This window comes from Xiphias gladius, chromosome 10 (assembly GCF_016859285.1).
Source record: "Xiphias gladius isolate SHS-SW01 ecotype Sanya breed wild chromosome 10, ASM1685928v1, whole genome shotgun sequence".
NCBI lineage: Eukaryota > Metazoa > Chordata > Actinopteri > Istiophoriformes > Xiphiidae > Xiphias > Xiphias gladius.
In genome coordinates, this window is record NC_053409.1 from 14,023,536 (window position 1) to 14,049,984 (window position 26,449).

Below are 26,449 nucleotides of genomic sequence, written 5' to 3' on the forward strand. Positions count from 1 at the left end.
GTCCAAGTTCGTCTTTGTTTATTTTACTTTTATAATCAATGTGCTTGGGTATTTGTAAATGTCCTGTATCTATTATCCTTGCAAAATGCTATATTTGACTTGATAGTTCAATGGCTCTCAACCTTGGACAGGACTGAGATTTAATTTCTTTTGGAATTTAACTTTTTTAAAGGAAATTCAGTTTAATCATTTGGTCCATGCCGTACCGCTAATCATGAGTCTTTCTGTAATGTTTCCTTGGGGAAGTTTAACATTTGCTAAATTTACTACTCGCTTTCGCAAAACTGAACTGAAATTACAAGTCAACAGTTGAGAGCAGCACTCCTGTTATATGAGGGGGGAAAAAATCAAAGAAAAATAGATATGAGGAAAAATCTGAAAAAACACAGTGATTATCTTTGTGTTACAGATGAATAACACCCATGTCATACATCAATGGTGGAAAGAACACAATAGATTTACTCGAGTAGTGTACTTAACTGGTACTTGTATTTCAATTTCTTCTACTCCACTACATTTCAGATGAAAATGTACTTTATTTATTATCATACAAAACATGGTGACTTTATGAAACACAATATATAACAACAGACTAAGTACCTGTGGTTGTCCATACTAAAAATGATAACATTTAAAATCAAAGGGCCACAGAAGCATGATGGCAATTACCTATATGCAGGTAATTATCCATGTAGGAGTTTTCGTTTTTCTAGCTGTTAATTTATTCTTGGCAGTGGTGGAAATTAGTAAATTTATTCAATAAAAGTACAATTTTGAAGTTCTTTCCATGGGTAATCTCTATTTTATACTAATATTTTTTTTCATATGACAAAATGGGGACAATTATTTCATATTTTAATAACAGCTAAATCCAAAACAAAAATCCATCAATAGTAAACACTATTGATTCACTCTTAAAACAGCTTAACCAAGTACCAGTAATCCTAGTACTATAATTGGAGAGCAGTTTGTGTATGTGTATCTGTGTGTGTTTGTGGGTCTGTCAGTATAATTGCTTCCTCTAGGAAGCAGTTAGGGGTACACATTTTGAAGGAACCTACAATTAGTTGCATAAGTATTTGGACAGTGACACAATTTTCATAATTTTGCCTCTGTACACCACCATGATGGGTCTGAAAGGAGGCCACTAAGATGTGACTGAAGTGTGGACATTCAGCTTTGATTCAAGGGCTTTAACAAAAATATAACATTAACCGTTTAGAAATTACAGCCATTTTTATTTTTTCAGAGGCTCAAAATTAACTGGAAAAACCAATTATTTTTAATACTTGTATGAAAATCCTTTGAAGTAAATGACCTTGAAGTCTGAAACCCATGGACATCACCAAAGCTGAGTTTCCTTCCTTGAGATGCCATAACTCTCAATATGCAATCCATAAACATCTTACAACCCCGGTAGGTTCAAAGACACACGTTGCAACATTCAAAGGGCGCTTTGTTCTACACTACCTTAATTCTCTCCATGATCGATCCAGCATGCTGACTTTTTAAAACCAAGTCCCTGGCTGACGTTTGGGAACAATTTAGCCATTTTGGTTGACATTTGGGAAAAACAACCACCGCATTCAAATGTATTCCAAATGTCAAAATATAACAGTTAGTTCCTTTAATTTTGACATTTGGTATACTTTGAATGGGGTGGTGAGTATTGCCAAATGTCAAATGTCTAAATCAATAAAAATTACATTTATTCAACTTAAATAAAGTTGGTTAAATCCATTAAATTCAACTGAGATGATCCGATAGCCAAGTGGTTGGGGTGCATACCACATGGTTGTAAATTCCTTGAGCCGCAACTTCCTGGGTCCGATTCCCGGCTGGCTGGTTTACTTAGAATTTACTCGATCAAATTAAGTTTATTTAAATTAATTATATTAGATTATATTTACTCAATTAAATTACATTATATTAACTCATTTAAATTACCTTGATTTACTTAATAAAATAACATTTGATTTACCAACCAATTACATTGGTTGAAATTAATGAAACTAAATCATATTAAATCAATTTAAATTAAATTGAATTTACTTAATTGAATTAAGTTGATTTACATTTAATTGAATTCACTCAATTAAATTAATGCTTTGCCAGGCCTTTACCACAGCCGCCTTCTGTTGCTGCCTGTTTGTGGGTCTTTTTGCTCTCAGTTTCGTCTTCAGTAAGTAAAAAACCTTGCTCAGTTGGGTTGAGGTCAGATGACTGACTTGGCCATTGAAGAATATTCCATTTCTTTGCCTTGAGAAGCTCTTGGGTGGCTTTCACAGTATATTTTGGGTCATTATCCTTCTGTACCGTGCAGCACCATCCTATCAGTTTTGCAGCATTTGGCTGAATCTGAGTAGAGAGTAAAGCCCTGTACACTTCAGAATTCATCCTGCTACTTCTATCAGCAGTCACATCATCAATAAACACTAGTGACCTAGATCCACTGGCAGCCATACATGCCCATGCATAACACTGGCTTCACCATGTTTGACGGATGATGTGGTGGCTTTGGATCATGAGCCGTTCCTTTCCTTCTCCACACTCTTCTCTTCCCATCATTCTATTACAGTTAATCTCGGTTTTTCATCTGTCCAAAGAATCTTGTTCCAGACCCGGGCAGGCTTTTTTTAGATGTTTTCTGGCAAAGTCTAATCTGGCCTTTCTGTTCTTGAATGTTACCAGTGGTTTGGACCTTCTTATAAACCCTCTGTATTTACCTTCATGAAGGCGTCTCTTGATTGTAGACTTCGACGTTGATACGCCTATGTCCTCCAGAGTGTTCTTGACCTGACTAGATGTTGTGAAGGAGTTTTTCTTCACCAAGGAAAGAAGTTCTGTGATCATCCACTTTAGTTGTCTTCTGTGGTCTTCCAGGCCTTTTGGTGTTGCTGAGCTCGCCAACGCATTCCTTCTTTTTAAGAATGTACCAAATTGTTGACTTGGCCACTCCTGAAGTTTGTGCTATCTGTTTGATAGGTTTGTTTTGTTTTTTCAGGCTTATGATGGCCTCCTTCATTTGTGTCGACGCCTTTTTGGACCACGTGTTGAGGGTTCCCACGAACAATTTTCAATTGTCCAATTACTTTTGAGCATCTGAAAATGAAGGACTACGTATAAAAATGGCTATAATTCCTCAATGGTCAATTCAATATTTTTGTTAACCCCCCCCCCCAATTTAAGCAGAAAGTCTACACTTCGATCACATCTTGATTTGTTCATTTCAAATCCATTGTGGTAGTGTACAGAGACAAAATTATTAAAATTGGGTCCTTGTCCAAATACTTGAACCTAACTGTATTTGTTAATGAGGACTTTCAAACGACACCAATTCTGCCCGGTTCGTTGATTTCCCGCTTCATTCCATTCTTTTTTCCCTCGCGCATATACTGTGGGGTACATAGTAATATTGCTAGGGGCGAGCTGACAACCCTGCAGCTGGCCCAGGGTGCACTGTTGGAGGTGCAGGAGGCAGAGAAGCCAAGCAGGTAGAACACCTCCTGTACATTATGTTGAGTTAAGTTAATAAAGTTAAATAATGTTCAGCGAAATTAAATTTAGTTAAATTAATTAAATTAAATTATATTTACTCAATTAAGTAAATAAACTCAAAAATAAATGTATTAATTAATTAATTCACTCATATAAATTACTTTAAATTTACTCAGTTAAATCAAATTGAGTGAAATTCATTAAATTATATTTACTCAATTAAATTACATTAAAGTTAAACTAAACTCACTAATAATGGGTCTGTCATTTCTCACGGCTGAAAAATATAATGAGAGACACAAAAGGGAATCGCAAAACAACACAACAATCATTTTTCTGAATGTAAAACACAGTGTGGCACGTTTGAGTTTTGCCATTCGGCCGCTGGTAACGTTGTTGTACACAAACTTCCGGGCTACCTTCTTCAGAGTAATAATTGGTCCAATTAATCTGTTTAAAGTTCTCATTTCCATTTCAGATGGGAAATACCCATTTTAGTCCATAGAACTATTCCCTTCATGTCAAAGGAAATTCGCTTTCAGTATGTCAAAACACAATTTAAAGACAAAAACTGTATTTTAACAATCTAGAAATATTTTGGGAATGTGGCAGTTATAAAGTTGGATATTACATCGTTTACGGTTTTAAATACCTTTGTTTTGAAGCCTACACCGTAAACGAAGGACTATCTTGTACAATGACGTAAAATATTCATAGGACTTCATAAATAGGATGATTAAAAATGTAATAACGGAAAAAAAAAAGTAATCAAATAAACAAAATAACCATGAAACATACAATTAAGGAACAAATTACCTTTGACAGATGCAGGTAAATGCTGAATGTAAATAGTCAGTTTTCAAAAATTGATTAATTTTATGTATTTAGCTCGTGATGTATTATCTAAGTGTGGTATTGCTACATTAAAGGATACTTAATTTATCTGAATACTTCTTCCACCACAGATAACATATTATTAGTAATACTATATATTAACAATTTTAAAGGGGCCTTTCAGCATATTTGGTAGTTTTTACTTTTAATAATTCTGCACTTTTACCTTTATAGGCAGGACTTTCACTTGTATCTATCTAACTAACTATGTTCACTATGCTAAAATCCGGATGTTTTCCAGTCGGTGCATTTCCGGATAGCTCAGCTAATGTTAGCGGTCCAGACAAACCGAGAAAACTTGGGGCAATGAGAGCGCTAGAATAGCTGTCTGAGCTGCCTGAAAATGAGGACCCTACTGTTATTTGCCTTTCTGGCTCCTTGCTGGGTCAACGGTGCTAGTAAGTCAAGAGCTGTTACTGAGGAGAATCGCGAAGGAAACCCGGAGTTCGGTAAGTAACCTAGCAAGCTAAGCTAAGCTAACGTTAGCTCTAATGTAAATGCTAGCTGACTGTGGAATAATGACCGTAACCGATATTACTATAACTTAATAGCGCGTATGTTGCATTTTGTTTACAGTGATAATCTATACCACTCTTTGACTAAGGTGTTATAAAATCTTAAGTCAGTCAGGCCTGGCTAGCTGCTAAATAAAACCGCATCATATGAGGTGAGGAGGCGGGTTGTCAGGACCAGGTTGTGGTCTTTGGCAGTGGTACTCTGGTGTGTTTTAAATGAACAGACGCAGTTTTTACTTGGTCGCGTGTGTTTTCCAGATGCTCTGAACTCCGTCCTCTCAGACTTTGAGGTACTGCCATTGTCAGGCCTCCAGCTGCACTCTGTAAGGAAGAGGGACATCCACACCCAATCCCACCTGGAGCGCCTGGTGAGCTTCAGAGCCCTGCACAGGTACAGCAGCAGCAATATGTCTGATATAAGCCTGCCTCAAAGTACAATTGTTCTGATCTTCGGAGTAATGTTGCATGGTAGGATCTTATTTTAAACGACAGATTCATAATTGATTAAATCGGTCTTAAACCAATTCTCACATGCCCATATGCACTGCATGTTGAAAAAGTTCATGGTTGCTGTATTGGTAGTGGGGGGGGGCTATAAGAATTGAAGGTCAAAAGTCACTGTCCTGTGAAAAATACATGTTAAAGTACAGGAAACAGCCAACTTAATATTCTGCTTTGGCAAGCAGAGTTTGTCTGATGAAGTGGATCAATTCCAAAATTCAACTTTTTTTTTTTTTTTGGTAGGAACTTCCCTCGCTGTGTTGCTCTAATCTACTAAAACCGACTATCTTTGGAAGGAAAACTTTTGATTTTTCTAACTAAGATTGCTGAAGATTCATGGTAGCCTCATCTTAATTTTGGGATGCATATTTGCACAGAACCAGGACTGTGGATTACATTGGAGTCACACTAAAAGAGGATCACTTCACAGCCAATACGGACAGAACGTACAGTTACAGCTACCAGACCAACAACTCTGTCAACATACTGTACATATGGGCATGCTTGTATTGTATTGAGACAGCTTGAAAAAATATGAATATGATATAATTTGACCCAGCACTAAATCCAGCATGACTCCTTATAATATTATAAAGCTGTTATGTAACTATGTTTGGCTAGATGTCATGTTTTCATCCTCTTTATTCTGACTTCAGGCATTTCAAGCTTTACTTGACCACCAACACAGACCTTTTCACTGACAACTTCAAAGCTGTGTTTGTTGATAAACATGGGACTGAGGAAAACTATGATGTTAAGCTTCAGAACTATTTCACTGGACATGTTGTTGGTGAGTGGATGACCTACACATTTAGGAAATCACCAATTAGTTGTTTTTATTTATTTATTTTGTTTTTTTAATACGATATTTTCCTTGATCCTGCATTTTCACAATGTGTTAGTTTGCATGTGCAAAACAAGTAAAGCTTAACAAGAAAATAATTGTGATCAAATAATTGTCACTATTTTCTGAATATCAGTAAATACTATAATGTTGGGCTGATGACAGTACTGATTCGTTAAGATGATATTGGCTGACGCCATAATATGTTAATGTATCTGGGGCAGTGCACCTTTTACGTAATAGATTACAGGATTTAGTCTGTATATGTCAATCTCTCAATAATAGTATCCTTACTTGTTTTGTGTTTGCAGGAGAGGAGAATTCACGCGTGCAGGCACATATAGACGGAGATGAGTTTTCTGCTCACATTCTAACCGATGAAGCAGAGTACAATGTGGAGGTGAGGCGCAGTTGTAAAATCATTGTTTCTGTGTAGAATCCAAATGGAGGCAGAACTGACCCAAAAACAGTAGAGAGGCCACACTGTTGAAGACTGTGATGAACTTGTTGTTGTTGTATTGTTTTTTAATTGGTATAATCATTGGATTTGCTGTCTCAGTAAATAGATCGAGTAACTGATTTTAAAGATAAAAGAAGAGTAAAAGGGGAGACAAGTACATAATCGATGCTTATAGCTAAGTTTCTCCCATAATGAGCATATTTTGCATGGGGAAAATATTTACTCACTTCTCTATTTTACCACATCTAAATTGTAGGGATGTAAAAGCTAAATATACGGTACATTTTGTCATCTGTCTTCTGCCTCACACACATTCCCATTGCTAATTATTTTTAAATTCACTACATCACAGGCGTTCCTATCTATCTTCTTCCTGTTATCATTCCTCACCCATATCTTTATTTCCATATTTTCCTCTCATTTTGTTTCCTTGTCTTTTTTTTTCTCTGAACCTCTCACCTCCCTGTGACCCCCTCTGACTCCTCTGTTTTGCCCTCTAATACCACCTCTGGGTTTTTGGCCATCCAGCCCCTGTGGAGGTTTACAGATTCCCCCACTGATGGCAGGTTGCTGGTTTATCGCTCCGACGACATCAAGAACCTGAGCCGCATCGTCTCTCCAAAAGTGTGCGGTTACGTCCACGCAGAAGACAGGGACCTGCTGCCACAGACTGCCAGGAGGGATTGGGACGGGCAGGAGGTGGACCAGAAAAAGGGTGAGCTCTGCTGTCTGTTTCCCTTAGTAGGGGTGGAGAGTCTTGCAGATTTGTTCACATTTGCTCCTGTGTAGTGATAATATGAAGATGAAGTGTATAAAAGGGTTTGAAGATCAAAAATCTGGTGCAGCCTAGGCTCTTTGCTCCTGTTTCTGGGTGGCAAAGAGTGGGAGCATAACAAATGTTTAAGGTGGAGAGAAGGAAAGAGGAGGCTGTAGTAGTGAGACAAAGGAGGTGGGTGTTAGATTCTGTAACAGTGACTTTAATAAAAGCCTTTTTATCTGTAAAACCTAGCCAATGTTATGCACATACACACAACTGACACGTGGGTATTATGTAAAAGCCAAATATCTTTTGATTCTTTTGTGCTGCGTTGGAAACGTATAATATACAACAGTGATAATGTGCCAGAGGAGACATCTAAAACACCTCTCACTAGCTTCTGGTTGAAAGCACTCGTTGGGGAGATGAGTGGAGGTGAAGGTTCTTATGGAGGAGGCATTAAAATTCATGGAGGCTCTGCTGCCCAATGAGATAACTCTTAGTCGTCACTGGTCTCCCACTGCTTGTTGTGGAAGCCAGAGCATTGCACACCCACACTTCTGAACAGTGTTGAGCCAGTTGTACAGTATGATGTAATGCTCAAATGGGATATCTTCCTGTTGTGCTGTTATTCTATACTACTGACTATTTAAAGAGTTTAGGATGTAGTTTTGAGGCATCTCTCCAGAATTCCTGTGTGAATCCAAAAACATTTTACACATTTTGTGTATTTTATGATAAAATGACATGAATATATAAATTTAACACCCTATTTTGGAGTTGGAATAATGATGCTTCAATAGGGCTACAACTAACATTTATTTCTATTATTGATTATTTTGCTGATTATTTTCTCGATTCTTCAGAAAAATGTGGAAATACACAATTTCTCACAATCACAATGTCCTTAAGCCTAACCAAGTGCCTTCAGATGTCTCATTTTGTCCGACCAGCAGTCCAAAACCCAAATTTGCTCAGTTTAGTGTCACATTAGACAAAGAAAAGTATCAGTACTTTGCATTTGAGAAGCTGGAACTGAAGAATGTTTGGCATTTTTGCTAAATAAATTACTTAAATTATTAATTGATCATTGAGCTTCTAAAATGTGAAGAATTGCTGCTGAATTTGTTTGTAAACTAAAGGCCTTTTGGGTTTTGGACTATTGGTTGAACAAAGCGAGTCAAACAAAATGTGCAATTTTAAGACATCATGGAAAAATTTGATAGACATTTTTAACTACTTTCTAAAAATTGACCAGTGGTGTCAGACCAGTGGGAATAGATGACCAGGGGGAAAGTGTGGAGCGCTTTGAAGTATAAATTAACCTGAAAGATTTGATTCACAATCATTGTAGTGGGAGAACTTGTCTAAAACAATCACAGTTTGGGCAGAGCTAAACTTGCATTTTTCATGTTTCTCTTGAAAAACATGAATAAAAAAGTTCATGTTCTACATAATATTATTTCAAATTCAACTTTTCTTGTTTAATAATTTAGAGTTATAGACTAAATGATAAATTGATGAGGATAATTACCTCATTTGTCGCCTATGAAAATACTAGTTGGTTGCAGCACTAAACTTAACAAAGTTAAAACTCACTAATGCAGATGCTAAGTCTTGTTTTATCTATTTGGAAGAGTCAAGTTATGTGATTACAGCTACAACAAAGAATAGTTTTTATAGAAGTGAAGACCATTGAATGTACCCAAAAAACCTCGGCTCTAGCTGGATAACTGAACCCTAACATCACTGCATGGTCTATGAGTGAAATCTGCTTTAGTTTGCTATGACTGCCTTATCTAGTTGTCAAAGTATACAGTAGACCTTATACACACTTATTAGTTTGCACTCAGGCTTCTACTTTCAAGATAAACCACAGTTCTGGCTTCAAGAACAGAGGCAGAGCTTAATCAGTTCACAGGCAAACAATAAAGAAGACATGTTGCTAAATGTGAAAATGAGGGCAATTAACGATGGGATACTGGAGCATGGCCCCATTGTTTAACTTCTTGATGTCCTTATGTATCTGTCTTTATGTAAGATTACCCTTGGCTGTTAGAATATGGCAGTGCTTAAAAAAACACGTGATTGTTTCCTCTTTTGTTTTTCTGCCTGTGACCATTTTTTTCTTCCTGTACCACTTCCTATACATTTACCTCTAAAACTGCTTCTGCTACTTCTTCCTTTTAGAGTACCACAACAGAGAGAAAAGACAGGTCCACGACCACAAGAAGAATACCTGCCCTCTGCTGCTGGTTGCAGATTACCGCTTCTTTAAACAAATGGGCCGCGGACAAGAGAGCGTCACTCTCAATTACCTGGTCTGTCGTTATGATCCCATGTACAAAACCTAATTTAGTAGTGCAGAAAAGCATGTAAAGGTTCAACATGTATCCCTTGGGTATTAGATTGAATGGAACTAGAGCAGAGTAGTTTTAGTAGTTTTACATTAAGGTATTGACAAATCAATAATCTGTAATTGGTGTGTTTATCTGTAAAAAATATATATATTTTTTGTAGTATTATTTATAAAGTTCTGTGCTTTAACCATTCTTGCCATGTGATTTTTTTTAAAATTTATTTATTTATTTATTTTTTTCTCACTTTAGATCGAGCTGATTGATCGAGTTGATGACATTTATAGGAACACAACTTGGGATGATGAATTCAAAGGCTACGGAGTTCAGATCCATCAGGTGCGTGTGGCTGGCTGTGTGTTATACTTCATTGAAATATGTTTGATGTTAATTTGCAGCACTTAAACATCAGACATCACTGCTCCCAGCGCACAATAGCTTTGTTTTACATCAAGTCACTCCCGGAAGTGGAGCTGAGAATAACACAGTCCCTCAGTGGGTTTTGAACTGAGAGCTTTTGTGTGGGCCTTGTGGGGTAATTTAATTTGTTCCACAGGCTTTGGGAATGAATAGAGACACTGTTTGTCATACGATGAGTCGTGGGTTTCCTCACTGAAAAGATATGCATTCATTTAGCTATTCAGAGTTATATTACAATTTTCTTCACACCAAAGTCAAGAACTTGCATTGTGCTATTTCTAACCCCAATATCTTTGGAGAAATTTTATGGCTTGAAACGCAAACCCCCAAAATATGATGCTAACTGACTGGAGTGCCATATAGAGACTCACATGATCCTTTTTAATGATTTCATATGTTATAAAGTTGCTATAGGTCTGGACTTAGGCCACTTCTGACAGCCTATGTTGCAGTTTACTGTAATTTATAATGCATCAGTCCTTTGAGAAATAAATGTAATGTGCTTATGCTATTTGAATTCTGGACTATTTTCAACTTCAACGGATATCGTAAATGATAGGAACTGTTCCGTTTGTTTAAATAAGATTTGTTTAAATTATTAAATAAAATTGAATGATTCCGAATTTAAACATGAGCAATTGTGAATAAATAACATCTTTGGTTACCATTCTCAGATCATCATCAACAAGGAACCTACAGGGCCTCCACCTGACTATGCTGGCACAAGCTGGGTCCACTATAACATGGAGAACAGCCCTGTGAGAGGGAAAGAGGTCTGGGACGTGAAGAAACTTCTGGAGGTAGGAAAAGGAGTCAAAAAGACAGAGAGACGTAAAGACAGAATGTCTAGATATACAAAGTTAACTGTGAAAATCATCGTGATGTACATGAAGAGTTTGGGGGGGGTTACAGTGGGGAAATTGAATCTGGTTCAAAATACGAAAAGAGTTCACACAAATGTGTAAAATGCTCTCTACAATCAAGCTGGGCCAATAGAGGCTTATCACAGATATATTGGGATAGGCTTATATGTCAGTCGATAAATAACAAGAAATGCCAGTGTAAAAAATATCAGAGATACGTTTGAGGTAATAAGTGGATGTAAAATGTCCCACTCAACAAATATTGGTCGAAATTCTTTAATAACCAAATGCAAGGGATCATTATCAAAACTATTTATGTGTTTATGTTAACATTTAAAAAAAAAAAAAAAAAAAAAGTTTGAGCATCAGCCAAGGTCTCGTTATCAGATTGCCTGCCACTAAAATCTGTGGCAGGCAAATCTGTGTAGACACAGTATTGGTCTGTGTCTACTGTACATTCTTACTTGCAGTTTGAGTGATGATAATTGCATGCTGAAGTGAAATTGCAGTCGTTAACGCTCACTTGATGAAAAATATTTTGCTATAACACCGCACTTAATGTCGTCAGTGTTAAGGCATCCGATTTCTATGCGATAGATGTTATTTAGAGTGTTGATATTACAAATATTTGCATTTCTCAATATTAATGTCCTTGTTTTATGACTTCTGTTTTTTGTATCAGCAAAATTAATTTTGACAGATACAAATGTTGGTAGATAATAGTTCTACTTGTGTCCTTCAGCAATTCAGCTCAGACATAGCTGGCAACGCCTCCACTGTGTGTCTGGCCCACCTTTTCACCTACCAGGATTTTGATGAGGGCACACTGGGGCTGGCCTATGTGGCCCCCTCCAAAGCTCAGGCCCTGGGGGGCCTCTGTCCTAAACGTAAGGACGCAGCCCTTAGCAGCAAAATGGCCTCGTTTTCATAAATTAACTATTAAATGCTATATATACAGCTATGTATCGCAACACCTACATCAGTGATATATTTTATAAAGTTGCCTTGCTCTGTTGTGCTGCTTGTGTGTCATGTTTTTAGAGCCCATCTATGTTCCTGCAACATTAAATCTGTTAAATTCATGAGAAGTGAAAGTAGTTGAGCAGAGTCTTATGAATACTGATCTGTGAATTGCCAAAAATGGCTGGGAAGTCGGGCAAAAGCCATTACAGTTAAACAGTAAGTTGCATTTTGCAAACTGGGGCTTTTTTACAGCAAAAAAAAATACTGACCTCTTTCTTTGATTGTGTGATTTTTGTAGCTTACTACCCATCTCACTCTGTCAAGAAGCCCAGTTACCTCAACACAGGCTTGACCAGCACCAAGAACTATGGCAAAACCATCCTCACAAAGGTCTGTTCTAACTCATTTCTTAGTCATCATCTCTGACAACACTAATTGCTGGGTGCACTTGGTTTCAGCTAGGATGTTATGCAACATGTCATGTTGCCAAGTTGAAATTGTCAGTAGAGCAGACACACCTTTTTGTGTGGGTTTTATAAATAATGATGTCAACCCTGTTGCATTTTGACACGTCAAGTATCTGTGTGTTTCATGCTTCACAGCAAAGTTTCAAAACATTAATTTGAGCTGGGAAGACTTTTTTGAATTTGGGGCTTACTGGATATATACTGTAACCCGTATGAGAATATACATATGGTGAAATCGGTATTTTGAGTAGGAGACTGTGCAATACTCATGAACACCTGCATCTTTCTATTGAGTAAAAAGTAATGTCAGTCCTGACTGACAGTGTTGCTTGATAGAATTTCGTTTTGATTGATCCACAGATCCAGTAGTAAACAATATGTTTATCGTGAATAAATCTGGTGTGGTTGTTTCCCATCAGGAAGCGGATTTGGTGACCACACATGAGCTGGGCCATAACTTTGGAGCAGAGCACGACCCTGACAACATTCCTTACTGTGCTCCCAGTGATGACCAAGGGGGGAAGTTTGTCATGTACCCGATTGCTGTGAGCGGAGACCATGTCAACAACAAGGTACAGACAAGTCAAAAATGGTATTTAACTTCAACATACAGTGTGATGAAACGGACGCATCACACTTTCAAAACTGCTAGGCATATAACAAACTATGCTGTCAGTCAGCTAAGAGGACACACCGAGTTATGATGCGAAGTTATGATATGAAGTGTGAATGCCTTTTCTAAATGAGTTGCTTCTGCAGAGTGTTAGATAAATGTTAGTCAGACTTGTTGTGAAATGTAATGACAGGCAGTAGATGTACTCTACCTCCTCCACCATTGGGCTTAACAGCTAATATGCATTGACTTTTGCAGCAGTTTAAGGTGAAATGTGCAGTTGATTTTCTGTTGCGATTTGTTCTGCACTTGAAGCTGGACTTTCTTAAGATATCTGCAAGGTATAAAAAGAGATTTTTAACAGCTCTGTTTAAACTTCATGACAGTCCTTTATCACCATCACCTTTCCACTCCTAGCTCATATCTAACCCCTTTTTACTTCTCCTTCCCACCTAAAGCGTTTCTCCAACTGCAGCAAGATCTCCATAGGAAAGACATTACGTTCCAAGGCTCCAGTGTGCTTCAAGGAGAGGAACAGTAAGGTATGTGGGAACTCCAGAGTGGAGGATGGGGAGAAATGCGACCCCGGGCTACTCCACCTCAACGATGACCCCTGCTGCTCATCCGACTGCATGTTCAAACCCGGTGCACAGTGCAGGTATGAGATCCAAAGATCATCCAAAAGAAAATGTACAAAACACAGCGGTGATGTGTAAATACATACTCAAACATCAGATCAATCGATTGAACTTGATGAATCAGAAAATCTTTGTTACTACTAGGAGTAACGCATAGATTCACATGTTCTTCTTCTCTCCACAGTGATAGAAACAGCCCTTGCTGTAGAAACTGCAAGTTTGAGCAGGCAGGCGTAAGGTGTCAGGAACCCATTAGTGCTACCTGTAAAGGCATATCCTCCTGCACAGGTGAGTGCCACCTGCTGGTTTAACACAAGAACTGCAGCAATTACAGGAAGGCTGTTTGCTGTGATGTTGGGCCCCTCTTTCATATTGATAAATTAAAAATATTGTGAAACATTATATCTCAATCTCACCTTCACATCTTAGGTAACAGCAGTGAATGTCCACCTCCTGCCAGTGCACCTGACAACACTGTGTGTGTTGACAACGGCCGCTGTCTCAAAGGAGAGTGCAACCCTTTCTGTGAGGCCATGCAGAACCTTCAGTCCTGTGCCTGCAATGGTAAACGGTGTTCATAATCTCAAGACCAGAGAAAAATGTGCAAGAGTCGCAAACTGATAAAAGCTTAAAGTGGATTGTCTGAATGATGTTGTGAATACTGGCAATCTGAGCTGTCACACAGCAGATTCCCAGTGATCATGGATCTGGAGTATAGAGAGATATATCCCAAACAGTCAAAGAGATGCAATTTGAGGAAAACAACGGAAATCATACTTGGGGGAGATTAAAATTTGAATCCCTTTAATTTAGATTTTGAGGAATAAATTGTCAAACTTCTCAACCCACAAAACAAACCATACACTAAAACACCCCCACTGTGACATTAGCACACTTACATTTTTGCAGTTTTCATAATTTAAACATCAACTGAATGATTGAACGGTCCTATACCTCTGGGCCTATAAAACCGTTTCATAAAACAGTCAAATAAATTCAAATATATTGTTGTCGAACACAAACAAGTGCTTCTTTGCCTTATGGAAAGTTTAGATTAGGAAAAGAAAAAAGAAAAAAAAGATTGTACACATAGGCTCAGCTATCATCTTAGTCTGTTTAGCTTGGTGATCTCTGAATGAATGAGTCCTGTCTGAATGAATCTTTAAATTTCTATTCTGAAAAGCAAACTGAATGTATCATGCGCACAATCACTGTCGGACACAGTGGAGGGTATAGATGAAATATCTGTTGCATAGGTGTAAAACTTAAATTAATCTTCCATTCTGTTTCCAGAAACTGAGAACTCCTGTAAAGTGTGCTGCAAGGGTAAAGATGGCATCTGCTCTCCCTTCATCCAGTCCAATGGCAGTTTCCTTTTCCTTCGCAAAGGAAAACCATGCACTGTGGGCTTCTGTGACGAGGGCGTGAGTCACCAAACCTTTTATATCTTTCAGCTCTGCAGACAGGATCCAAACAGATTACACCGTATTTCCATTATATTTTGTTTTCTTTCTGTAGATCCTGACACAGTCCGGCTCTGACAGGTCTTATAAAAGTGTATGAATGTTACAATGAGTTTATTGACTTTGATTTATTTGGCTGCGTCAACCTTCTCTTGTTGAAACAGGGAAAGTGCATGAAGCAGGTGCAGGACGTGATCGAGAGGTTGTGGGATTTTATTGACAAACTGGACATTAACACATTTGGTAAGTTGGTTACAATAGGCTGCTTTCAAATTTTAACAAACATAGCAATGTGAAATACTGTTAATCATTTCCAAAGGCATTTCGAAAATTAATCTTGATATTTATTTTTGATTGGTTGATGACTATCGTAGCTGAGTCAAGTACAAGCTTAGCCTTTCTGTGTTTGTCTGTGCAATCATCTCCAACCTTACCTCTCCATCAGGGAAGTTCCTGGCTGATAACATAGTGGGCTCAGTCGTGGTGTTTTCCCTCATCTTCTGGATTCCTCTCAGTATCCTGGTTCACTGTGTGGTAAGAAACTGCTGGACATCTATTTTCACTAGTTCCCAGTGTCATCTTTGTGCCGCAAACTGCTCCTTTTTGGATTTTTATTACTGTGATTGAAGTTAGATCTCTTCTTTTCAAGCTGCAGTAATGGGTTTAGTTCTGCTGCTTCAATTGTTGACAGTGCTGTCCTGTTTGTGTTTCTTTTTGCAGGACAAACGACTTGACCAGCAGTATGAGGAGAACACAAAGTCCTTCTACTACCCTCCAAGTGTAAGTTCCTCACCTCTCTTATGCTCATTTATTATCCTGTGCATTAGCCTAGCTGCCAAACTAGCCAAACTAATACAATCCCAGTGCTTTTTGAAAACATTGACATGTTTAACAAGGAAGGGGGCATGATGGTTAATTGTTCAGGGTGGGGTATTTACCTTTTTTCTGAACCCGTTTATGGATCTCTACATGATCTGTCGTCATTAAAACCTAGGTGTTTTAACATGTCAATTCAGCCATAATCCCACTGAGAGGGAAAGAGAAGACAAAATCACCAACAATGAATTTACTTATTGCATTATTAACACCAAAATTATCTGAAGAAGCTTAAAAAATGAAGAAATGTTATGAAATGTGCATCAATCAGGATTTAGCGACATTTAAATCAAAGTCTTATAAGAGTTGTGGGGTTGTCTGCTTATGTTTCCAGGTTGCTGTAAGTCACACCTGACCCACACAGTCTTGATAAAGAGATTAGCTTTTGAGTTTCTGAGTGTTAAACGCTTAACTAAATAAAACATAAGGATGTCTCTTTCAAAACTTTAACTTTGATTGTAGCTCATTTAGTCAAAAATATATAATGTTATTGGCAACAACTTAAAGATCTTATTCAGACATGTTATGAGACATCTGGTCTTAGTATATGTTCACTGTAGGCTTCAGGTTTCCACGTCCAACTTGTGTAAATTGCATATAGAACAATGATTTTTTTCTAAACTAGTTGTGATGTCAGATGACCCTGCCTGAATGTACATGTGTTAAACGGCTATTTAAGGTGAACACAGAAAAACTTTCCTCTTTCAAAGCAGGTAAATGTTAAAATAGAGTTCTAGTGTCAAACTCTGCACATACATCTTTCTGCACAGTGGTCACACATCCAAGCAAAACACATTTTTGTGTGGAGGAGGATTCGAAACAGAGTTTTCAGGATCTTTAAGAAATGCTATTTTTGGCATCAGAAATGCCGTTCTTCGTAATTCGTTAGATGTTTTTTTTTTTTTTGTCTAACAATACTTCTTGTCTCTCTGACATAGCCTACAGTATTTGCTACTACAAAACATTGATTTGCAAGTTTTCTAACATCGTTCTCAGAAGTGTTTTGACAAATCTGGCGACTAAAAATTAGCTCGCAGTCTTGAGCATACAGGGATGAGAACTGAATCAGAGGCAGAGCAAACCAGTGGTCAGGTTATCAGTCTGTAACGGCCTCGCTGTCTCTGCTGGGTTCAAGCCGCAAATGACCTGTCCATCACTCTTTGCCTTGGCCCTTTCCGTTCTCATTGGAACTGCAGCAGATGGTGGAAGTTTGTAGTAGAGCTCCCGCTGTAGGTGAGTGCGTGTAACTTGGTGTTGCAATGCGTTGCCATTGAGTCCATGATGATGCATGGTCAGTGGCCCACGTTTGGGATACTCCTGCAGTCACTTACTCCTTGATGTAATCACTGATCTAGCTGCACATTTCCAGCTCACAAACTCACCCGTGTCTTTTGATCTGAGAGATGAGGTGAGAAAGGGCTCAAATTAAAACAGTTAAATGTGACTGAAGAGCTGTAAGTGTGTTCCTCTGCACAGATGTCATCAGTGCAGAGTCATTATCTGATCAGAAATTACTTCAAGAAAGCAAGATTGCATTTTAGGGGTATTAAAACATAGAGAGGACCAAACGGGTTGCACCTTGTTGTCTTTTGTGGAATCAGATGCAGTGTGTGTCAACATTTTTAGTTTGCATCTGCTGCTGTTCAAAGCCCCAGCAAGGCGAGGGTAATGTCTTTTAGGTCATTGTTTCTTTTGTTTATTGTTTTTTACCATCTTTTTCTTTTTTGATGGCTGTCTGCACTGTGTTAAGTCCCTTTTTTTTTTTTTTTAGGTTTGATTGGGAACATGTGGAGACTGAGGGTCCATTCCTCTATAGACTTTTCTCACAGTAGACATTTTGACTTGTAATAGAAAAAAGAGCACAGGTGCAACTAATAACTAAGTTCAAATATAAGTGTCCCAGTAAGCCCTGGAAGTGAACCAGTTTGCACGATATCAGGGCCCTGTTGCCCCTAAATGGACTGTGGCCATCATTGGTATTATTTACACCTCTGTTTGACAACACAAAATATCCACCGTGAGAGAGGTTTGTTTTACTCATTCCCACTTTTACTGGGGGTATTGGGAATGTTAATGGAGATGGAGATAGCGGATAGTTGTTGAATTTCTCTTAAGTATATTGGAAATAACATGAGGTTTCTTATAATAAAACTACTGTGTGAGTCATGATGTTGAATAGGATGGTCTAATTTTAACCGAATGTTGTAAAAAGGGAATGAATCTCACCTCAGTCAGAGAGGGACAGCTTTGATGTGCTTCTGTCTCACTTGTTGTTTTTGCTCTTCAGAGTCAAGAAATGCTGAGCAACCTCGAGTCAGCGTCCGTGCGCATCGTCAAGCCTCCTCAGCCTCCCTCCTCCTCCGCCGGCCGGACCGTGCCCTCCTCCCATCCCATGCATTCTCATCAGCTGAGCCAGGCCGGGGCCCCTCCCGCGGCCAGCAGCAGCAGTACCCAGGGCCCCGGCCCGAGCTACGGCCCCACCCCGGACAGCGCAGGGGGGCTGCGGATGGCCACCATCCAGGAGGACACCAGCAGCGACTCTCACCTGGGAGAGGAGGGCCTGTCGGACGATTTCACAACCGCAGGAGCCTGCTCGTTGGCTACGAAATCCTCCTACGAGGATCTGACAGAACAGAACCCACCAGCCAGGGAACGGCGGCGCCTCAAGAGGCAGGACTGCATTGATACTAAAGAGACTGAGTGCTGAGAATAAACAACCACCCTTTTTTGTTTGAGAGCACCAACATGTACATGCAACATGCGAATACATACAGCATCAAAGGCTTTTTTTATTCTCACAGGTCACAGAAAGCAACTGTTTAGAGTCAATGGCATACATGTTTTATGCGTCAGATTTTGTGTGTAACACAGCTAAGGACAACATTTCAGGCAACACTAGATGTGGATACTTCTCAGTCAGCTGTAACTTGGATTGAATCACTGTACAAATAATGCATGAATAGTCTCAAATCCCTGTGACTGCATATAAAATAGTTACTGAGTGATTTCATGTTTTTGTGAGCCTGTGTGAAATAATGCTGTGCCTTTTACAGATAGGTAGATCATATCCTTGACCAGATGAAGCCTGTGAAATCTGAGGAGGTCTGTGGAAGTAAATCCACCGTGGGCCAGTTCCTCAAAAACATCAGTTAGTTCAATTATCCTTTCGTCATAACCCAGTGGCTAAATGGGTTTTTGATATATGAAAATTTTCTTTTCAAAGAACAAAAGAGATGAAAACTGATTACATTGATCCCATGGCTCTATCTACTTTTGCCAGTGTTCCCGGTCTAAATAAAGTGAGCTTTGATTGTGGACCACAAGGGGGAAAAAAGCATCATGTTAACAGTGTCAGGAAGTTAACACTGTCACCCCCTATTAACACTGTCACCCCCCCCCATCCCAACATGCGCTTGTGCACAAAGAACTGTCTTTCAGGCAATTCAACCTGACAGGTTTGCTCTACTAAGGAAACATTACAGTGTGATCTGTTAGCAGGTGGAGACTGAACTTGACTTTAAAAAAAATTACTGTTTTATCATGAATCTCTGTGTTAACTGCACTTGAAGTATTTTTCACATCAGAGAGTTGAATTAAGTTTTATACACATACTTACTGTGCTGTGTCAAATGGTGTCTTTAAATAAAAACATTGCAGGCTTGTTTGATATTTCTGAACAATTTGTACTTCACTTTTTAATATTGTGCAAGGATTGAGTGGTAGACTCTTCAGCATTATACTTACTGTATTTGTCCAACCGTTGAAACTTAGCCAACACTAATGTTCTCTTTATTTGTCATGTATTTTTTCTGCGTGCTTGATCCTTGTATGAAACAGCATGGTGCCTTTTCAGATTTTGTGCATAACCTTTGTGAGTTAAAGCACCTCTTTCTCTCATTTAATGATGTCTCACCACTGTTGCCTGCTGTGTCATGATAAAATTGTAAAATATGTATTTAACTGCAGGTCAAGAAAAAGTAGACCGTGTGGCTAACACAGCCTGTACTGGATGGATATGAACTGTTACAAAGCGAGCAGATGTTCTGTGGTCTATATTCTGATGTGTATATTCTTAACGTTTGTTTGCTTATTCACCCTTAAGTTCCTTTTTTTTTTTTTTTAAGTTTTTTGCTTGCATTACCCATGCACATCTTTAAATAAAAATCTTTATTGTGCATTTTAAACATTAATACATGGTCTTGTATTGGACATACCTGGCAAACACAAAACACAGCTGCTCCATTGTTTCATAGCAGGAACGCAGTCCAATGTCAGGTTCTCTATAAAATGTCCAGTCCAGAATATTTTCCCTCAAGGGAAAACGTCCGACAACCTCTTCTTCACTGGTTACAGAGGAGGCTGCTCTCGGGGCTCTTGGCGTCCACGTCTCCCCAGTAGGGCAGGATGAAGGGCAGGTCGGCCACTCGGCTCTCCAGCAGCCCCCACAGGTGTTGGGCCACAAACTGATTTCCCTTCTCTGAGAGATGAAGTCCATCAGACAGGTACACTGTGTAGTCCTGTGGATCGGAGAACAAAAGATCTCGCATTTTAAAGTGACTATCACAGCTGTTGAACATTTTGTTGATGGACTAATTGCATCAGTCCTACTCTAAACATTAAAAGGACACCCACCATATTCACTGTATGTACAATATTTCTTAAGAATCTAAAATGTGGATCAACAAATATTGAAATTGCTTCTCTAATGCTACAAAAACAAACCAAAAATATCAATAAAATAATGAAAATATGGTCATACGACATTTTTCAAGTTATCTGCAGGTTTAGATGTTTTAAATTTAAATAAATTGTGGATATGATACACCTTTGAGACGACTAAACGCCTTTAAGTTATTGACATGGGGGAGCAGCAGCAACCAATACTGATGCACTATGCTCACTTGTCCATCTTTCTGCATGAGTGTCCAGAGGTCCAGGATGTCTGTGCCACACTGACCAGCAGCCTGAACACACGCCTGGGCGTACTGCCCCGCTACAGAGTTGTGGCGGTTGAGAGGACTTCCTGGAAGAGACGCAAAGAGGCACTCGTGATCTCTGCAGGCCCGGAGTCGGAAAACGGTCTGTGCAACGGTAAAAGAACTAGAGAGAATTTGCCCACAACTGCTACCTTTCAAAATGCACTCCTTCTCCCAGGCCGACTCATGAACAGGTGGAGGGGTGATGAAGATAACTTTGTCTGCTGGTACTCCGGCTGAAGCCAAAAGCCAGGTGATCTCCTTCAGGTTCTCTGAATACTCCTGCAGAGGGATGTGCTGCTGGGGGTTTTTATCTGCATGACAGGAATGGATGGAAGGAGGCAAAATCATACGGAAACATTAGGCAGAAATGATAAGTCAACAGTGACGGTATTTTTATGTGACATAATCACAGTAACAGTCATTTTGAATAAATTCAAAACAATTCCTAAATTAACCAAAGTTTTAAAATGCATTGTGAGACATTTGGGAACATTTAAAGTGGTACTCCAGCCACTTAGTATTGAACTTCCATAAAGTTTAGGGACTTGCATGTGACAGATTACAATAAGAAGGGTCAAAGTCTGAGCAGCAGAGGATAGATATCCTAACTTTTCATCTTTGGTTTGGCTCCAAAAAGGCTGGATCCTACATTTCCTGAACTGTACCTTCCAGTGCACAGTCGTTGGCTCCAAAGAAGACAGTGACGGCAGCTATGTTGTCTGCTGCGCTCTGGCTGCCGATGAGGCGAGGAAGAACGATCTTTGCCCATCTGGAGTTGTAGCCGGACAGTCCTCTGTTTACAACATCGCACTTTCTGAAGGGAAAACACACAATGTCACGATCAGGTATCAGACAAAGAAACATTAGTTTGGTTGCTCACCTGACTTACATGCAAAACACAGAGAAGAGCTGGTAAAATAACAACAAATCAGAAACCAATACATGGGAACTACTTACCTTGCCAGTTTGTTGGCAATTTCTGCACCCCACCCATTGGCCTGAAATGAGAACTGAAAGAAACAACAGCAGTGTTTTATTCATTCCAAACCGAAGCTAACAGGCTAGCAGCTCATGCTAACTAAATGAAGGAGCAGACAAAATGCAGAATATTCTCACTCCGTAAAGTCGATGTTATTGCATGAGCCAACCTGTGTGATGGAGTCGCCAAATAAAATCACTTTAGGCCAAGTTACTGTTTTGAACTTAGACATCATGAAACTGGAAGTAGGAACTGACTGCACAGTTTAAAACGAACTTCCGGTTAGGGGCGAACTTATTACCATACTTCACAAAAAAAGTCTTAACATCAAGACTTTTTTTGTTAAATGTTTTATTAAATGTTCTGTAAAATAATGATATATATAAATTCTATATATATAAATTCTATATAAATTCTATATATATATATATGTGTGTGTGAGTGTGTGTGTGTGTGTAAACAAAAAACATATTCATCATCATTCATCATTACATTTTGGAAGCCCATTTCTGCAAGGAAAAGAAAAACTATAAATGTTAGGAATGACAAATAAAAAAAATACTTACGATCGTCAAAACCATGAAGCAGTAAGTTAGTCAGTCCTTATGCAATATGCAATAATTTATACTTTAAAAATCTAGATCTTGACTAAATAGCTAATCAGCTTGAATTAAAAGGTAAAGAAACGTGACCTACTATTGCATATTTTTAACTTTTGACCTGTTTCTTTGGTCAAAAAAATAATTTTGAAACTCAACTTTAAATCCAACATGGACAAAAACTCCTTACAGTGCTCTGAAAAAAATGGAAATTTTAACTTCTACTCATGTGAACTGAGCAAACTCTATCTGCTGATGACGTCCGTTGAACTGAAGGAACATGTCACCCAGTGCAACATTGTGGCTCAGTGATGTGTTTTTAATAGTTTTTGGGCAAAAATGAAGCTGTATGGCACAGGGGGAAAAAAGTTATATCGGGCTTTTGGCTGCACCGATTATACTTGTTATTCGGCTCACTTCAGGGTTAGTTTTGGTCTTTTTGGGTTTTTGACATTAGGGATAACTCAGATTATTAATAGACATATCATTTAATTTGCAATTATTTGCTACAAGAAGTATTCAACAGACATACCTTGTATGTACATTAAACAAACACCTATATATACATCCACCCAACCATTAGCTATACCACCTATCCTTTTGAAGAGTCGTGGGGGGCTGGAGCCAATCCCAGCTGACATTGGGCGAGAGGCAGGCTACACCCTGAACAATCGCCAGCCGATCACAGGGCTCCTATAGATTCATTATATGTCAGTGTGTCTGCACTGAAACAGCCCTACATGTGAATGGCACTTCTCTCCAATAGCTGACTCAGTCGGTGCACAGTTTACAGTGGCTCAAACATCAGATAGCATGAGTTGCTGGGAAAACATTAGGGACAGTTTCTTTTCAAATCGTGTTTGCCATCAGTCACCATCTTCGTAGGTCTTTTGTAAGCCTGTTTCTTACACAATACAAACCTTCTCACTCTGACCTTTGTGCTTGCTTGATCTCCCCCTTGCTTTACCTCTCAGTCACAGAGGAGGGCAGAGTGACAAGCTATTGAGGCCATGAAAAGGCGTGGGCTTACATAATGGGTAAAAACCCCAGGGCGTAGTTGGTCTCAGCTGAAACCTGCTGTCAGTCATTCAGTTTCTCTGACACTTTACAGATCAGCGTGACCAGTGGACATAAAGGTCCCGTGTGGCACGTTTCAGGTCGAACCATGATGCTGCCAGAAACCTGCAAGTGTTATCACACTGGTTGGTTAATAATTCTCTCTGTTTTGATCCAACCAATAGTATAAGGAAAATGTAAAACCTATTTCAGTGAATTAATATATATTACTGGGCTTGACATGCAGCATATACAACAAAATACAGCCTCAGTTTTCATCCTATACTATCAGCTGCTTGTATTACAGTCTATTATTTCTCCCATATTCTGTGTGCTTAGTCATACTCCGGCAAGGGAACCACAGATGCATTATTTACCATTCCCGAAAGCCGGTTGTCCTAATGAGAGCTTTCATCAAAGCCTCAGAAGGACGATGCCAGGACAGACAGACAGAAAGACAGAGACGATTAATATTTGATAAAAGAGTTGAACACTTTGTTCTTGCTGCTTTTTGAATTCCTTCTTCTTTGTGTTAATGGTTTAATTGCATTCCTACTATATCACAATAGTCACTCCCAGACCACGGGCTAAAAGAGTTTGATTGTGTAGGAGAAAGTAATTGAAAAATGGCCGTTCTAATTAGTTATTTACTTTTTGACTTCTTTCTTCTTCATGGTTGACTGCAGGCCTGCTCTTACACCCACTCCCTGATGATGAAGCCAGCTGTCTGGTGCGCTCAGGGGACTTGGTGGCAGTGAGGAGTCACAAGTAATTTAAAGAAAAATTCAAGATGAATCAAAGTGCAATCCAGTCACTTGTCATGATTTAGAGATTATAATACAGGTAAGCGAAGCATTTGCCTCCTTAATCAGTCGTGATTTTCACCAGTTGCTGTTTACATTGTAAGAAGACATAAACATCCATCCTATGGCATGCTGTATTTCCAAAGGTTTGGATTATATTCTAGGTGCAGTTTTGCCATTTTCTGTCCACGTAGTTTTTGCACCATAAAAGGAGCAACTATTGAGGCATGTATGCAAATCATGGATACACATGTTTTACAAGAAGGATAGAGCATAAGAGTATAAAAGTGTTAAATTCTTCATTTGCATACAATATATTTAATTGATGAAAACAAAATAGTTAATACAAAAAGGACAAAAATGAATTAAAAAAAAAGATTTGAGTTGCAACATTTAAAAGGACAGAGCCCGATCCATTGCAATTTCAAATGGTCTCTTTAGGCTTGCTTTTGTTCACACACACACACACACACACACACACACACACACACACACACACACACACACACACACACACACACACACACACACACACACACACACACACACACACACACACACACACACACAGCCAAAAACACAGCTATATATACTGTTCAAACCTGCCTGCTGGTTGTGAATGTGCACTAAGTGAAGAGATGAGGAAAGCCTTATAGTTGACAGTACAATTTCAGTTTTGCATTAATTCATTTCAAGAGTTTCATTACAAGTTTTCTGGATGAGCTCTTTCCCAGAAAATCGACACTACAAACATAAAATATAAACCTTACGCTACTATTTCAAACATCAGTATTTTCAGTGAAAAATACATTTTAACTTTCCAACACAACCGAGTCCTCTCTCTTAATCTTAAGGTGTATATTTGAGTAACCACCGTACACTCCATAGCCTAAGAACTAAGGCATCTATTTCCGTCATTCGACATGGCATTCTCAGAAGAACAGTTTTTTTTCTACAGTAGGCCAGATGGATAAAAATAGTAATGGTTAATAGGTTGGGAAATCCCATGGCTCCAGCTCCAGTTCTGAGCTGCTTGTGTGGATATTAGCCAGCAGCATGGCGACTTCTAAAGATCATGTTCGCATTTCCTGTTATTTCAGCTGAATTGTGGAGCGGCCAAAATATCAGCTTTGAAAAAACTTCACTCAAATGCTATAATGGAAGAGACAGACATGCTCTGTCACCTTACCCATGTCTTTATGACCTGTCCTGGCTACTTCCAAATTTAAAGGGGCCGTTCGTGAGAATTGGCCAACTTTCAGATTCATACTCCAAACAAATAGGGGGCAGTATATTACCAGAAGGTTGGGATGTCCACCCCTATTGTAAGAAACAAGGAGATGCACTCTTTTTGGTCCCTCGTAATAGGACATAAGAAAACTGTTATTTCTTCACATTCTGTTGATAATCTTAGCAAATTTTTGAATGTTTTAAACTAAAATAATTTCATTTTGCCCCTTTAAAACCCAACTGAAACCTGAAGCTACATTTTTGCCTTGTTTCACTCGGTACTAAAGACTGAAATTTCTTCAAAAATTACATTTGAAAATGACCGAACCTGCATCTGACCTAAACCTGAAGCTTTACGAAACAAAAGCTGACCAGAAACTTGATCATTTGTCAGGACCCTGCAGTTTCAGGTTGGGTAGGTTAAGTAAATCACTGTTAGTAGCCTGTCAGGTTGAATATGCCCAATGAACATTTGGGACAATCTACATTCTTTATCCTTTTATGGAGCAGCTGGTTCATTGTTTAGTAGCTGCTAATAAGGATTTGTTTTTACAGTGACCCCCTTTGTGCCTGTCTTCTTGAATACTACTGCTATTCATACTGCAACATGTCTGTGTTGCTCACTTGCAGACCGCAGGTCACAATGGAAAAGTAATTTTCTGAACGGTTCTCAT

General features: G+C 38.8%; 2 protein-coding genes across 2 annotated transcripts; one reads left to right on the forward strand and one right to left on the reverse strand.

Moving 5' to 3' along the window:
- The first annotated feature begins 4,607 nt into the window (after positions 1-4,607).
- Positions 4,608-19,794, forward strand: adam17a (ADAM metallopeptidase domain 17a). Its single transcript, XM_040137332.1, has 19 exons — positions 4,608-4,841; positions 5,166-5,298; positions 6,065-6,198; positions 6,564-6,652; positions 7,241-7,427; positions 9,660-9,790; positions 10,079-10,165; positions 10,921-11,046; positions 11,852-11,996; positions 12,371-12,462; positions 12,959-13,111; positions 13,611-13,810; positions 13,975-14,078; positions 14,220-14,354; positions 15,084-15,214; positions 15,418-15,496; positions 15,699-15,787; positions 15,974-16,033; positions 18,417-19,794. Exons 1-19 carry the CDS (start codon positions 4,736-4,738, stop codon positions 18,834-18,836), a joined length of 2,601 nt encoding a protein of 866 aa, XP_039993266.1. The 5' UTR covers positions 4,608-4,735; the 3' UTR covers positions 18,837-19,794.
- Positions 19,795-20,279: 485 nt separating this feature from the next.
- iah1 (isoamyl acetate hydrolyzing esterase 1 (putative)) lies at positions 20,280-22,380 on the reverse strand. The gene is made up of 6 exons (XM_040137333.1): positions 22,257-22,380; positions 22,066-22,118; positions 21,774-21,922; positions 21,258-21,419; positions 21,031-21,152; positions 20,280-20,646 (listed from the first exon to the last, which is right to left on the reverse strand). Exons 1-6 carry the CDS (start codon positions 22,320-22,322, stop codon positions 20,470-20,472), a joined length of 729 nt encoding a protein of 242 aa, XP_039993267.1. The 5' UTR covers positions 22,323-22,380; the 3' UTR covers positions 20,280-20,469.
- Positions 22,381-26,449: the final 4,069 nt, after the last annotated feature.

Excerpts from the sequence above, each read along its gene's own strand:
- iah1 (XM_040137333.1), bottom strand. The coding sequence starts at position 22,322 with ATGATGTCTAAGTTCAAAACAGTAACTTGGCCTAAAGTGATTTTATTT. Across the intron at positions 22,119-22,256 it reads TTGGCGACTCCATCACACAG|TTCTCATTTCAGGCCAATGG; the intron begins GTTGGCTCATGC and ends TGTTTCTTTCAG. Across the intron at positions 20,647-21,030 it reads TCATGCAGAAAGATGGACAA|GACTACACAGTGTACCTGTC; the intron begins GTGAGCATAGTG and ends TCCGATCCACAG.
- adam17a (XM_040137332.1), top strand. The coding sequence starts at position 4,736 with ATGAGGACCCTACTGTTATTTGCCTTTCTGGCTCCTTGCTGGGTCAAC. Across the intron at positions 5,299-6,064 it reads AGCTTCAGAGCCCTGCACAG|GCATTTCAAGCTTTACTTGA; the intron begins GTACAGCAGCAG and ends TTCTGACTTCAG. Across the intron at positions 13,811-13,974 it reads AAACCCGGTGCACAGTGCAG|TGATAGAAACAGCCCTTGCT; the intron begins GTATGAGATCCA and ends TTCTCTCCACAG.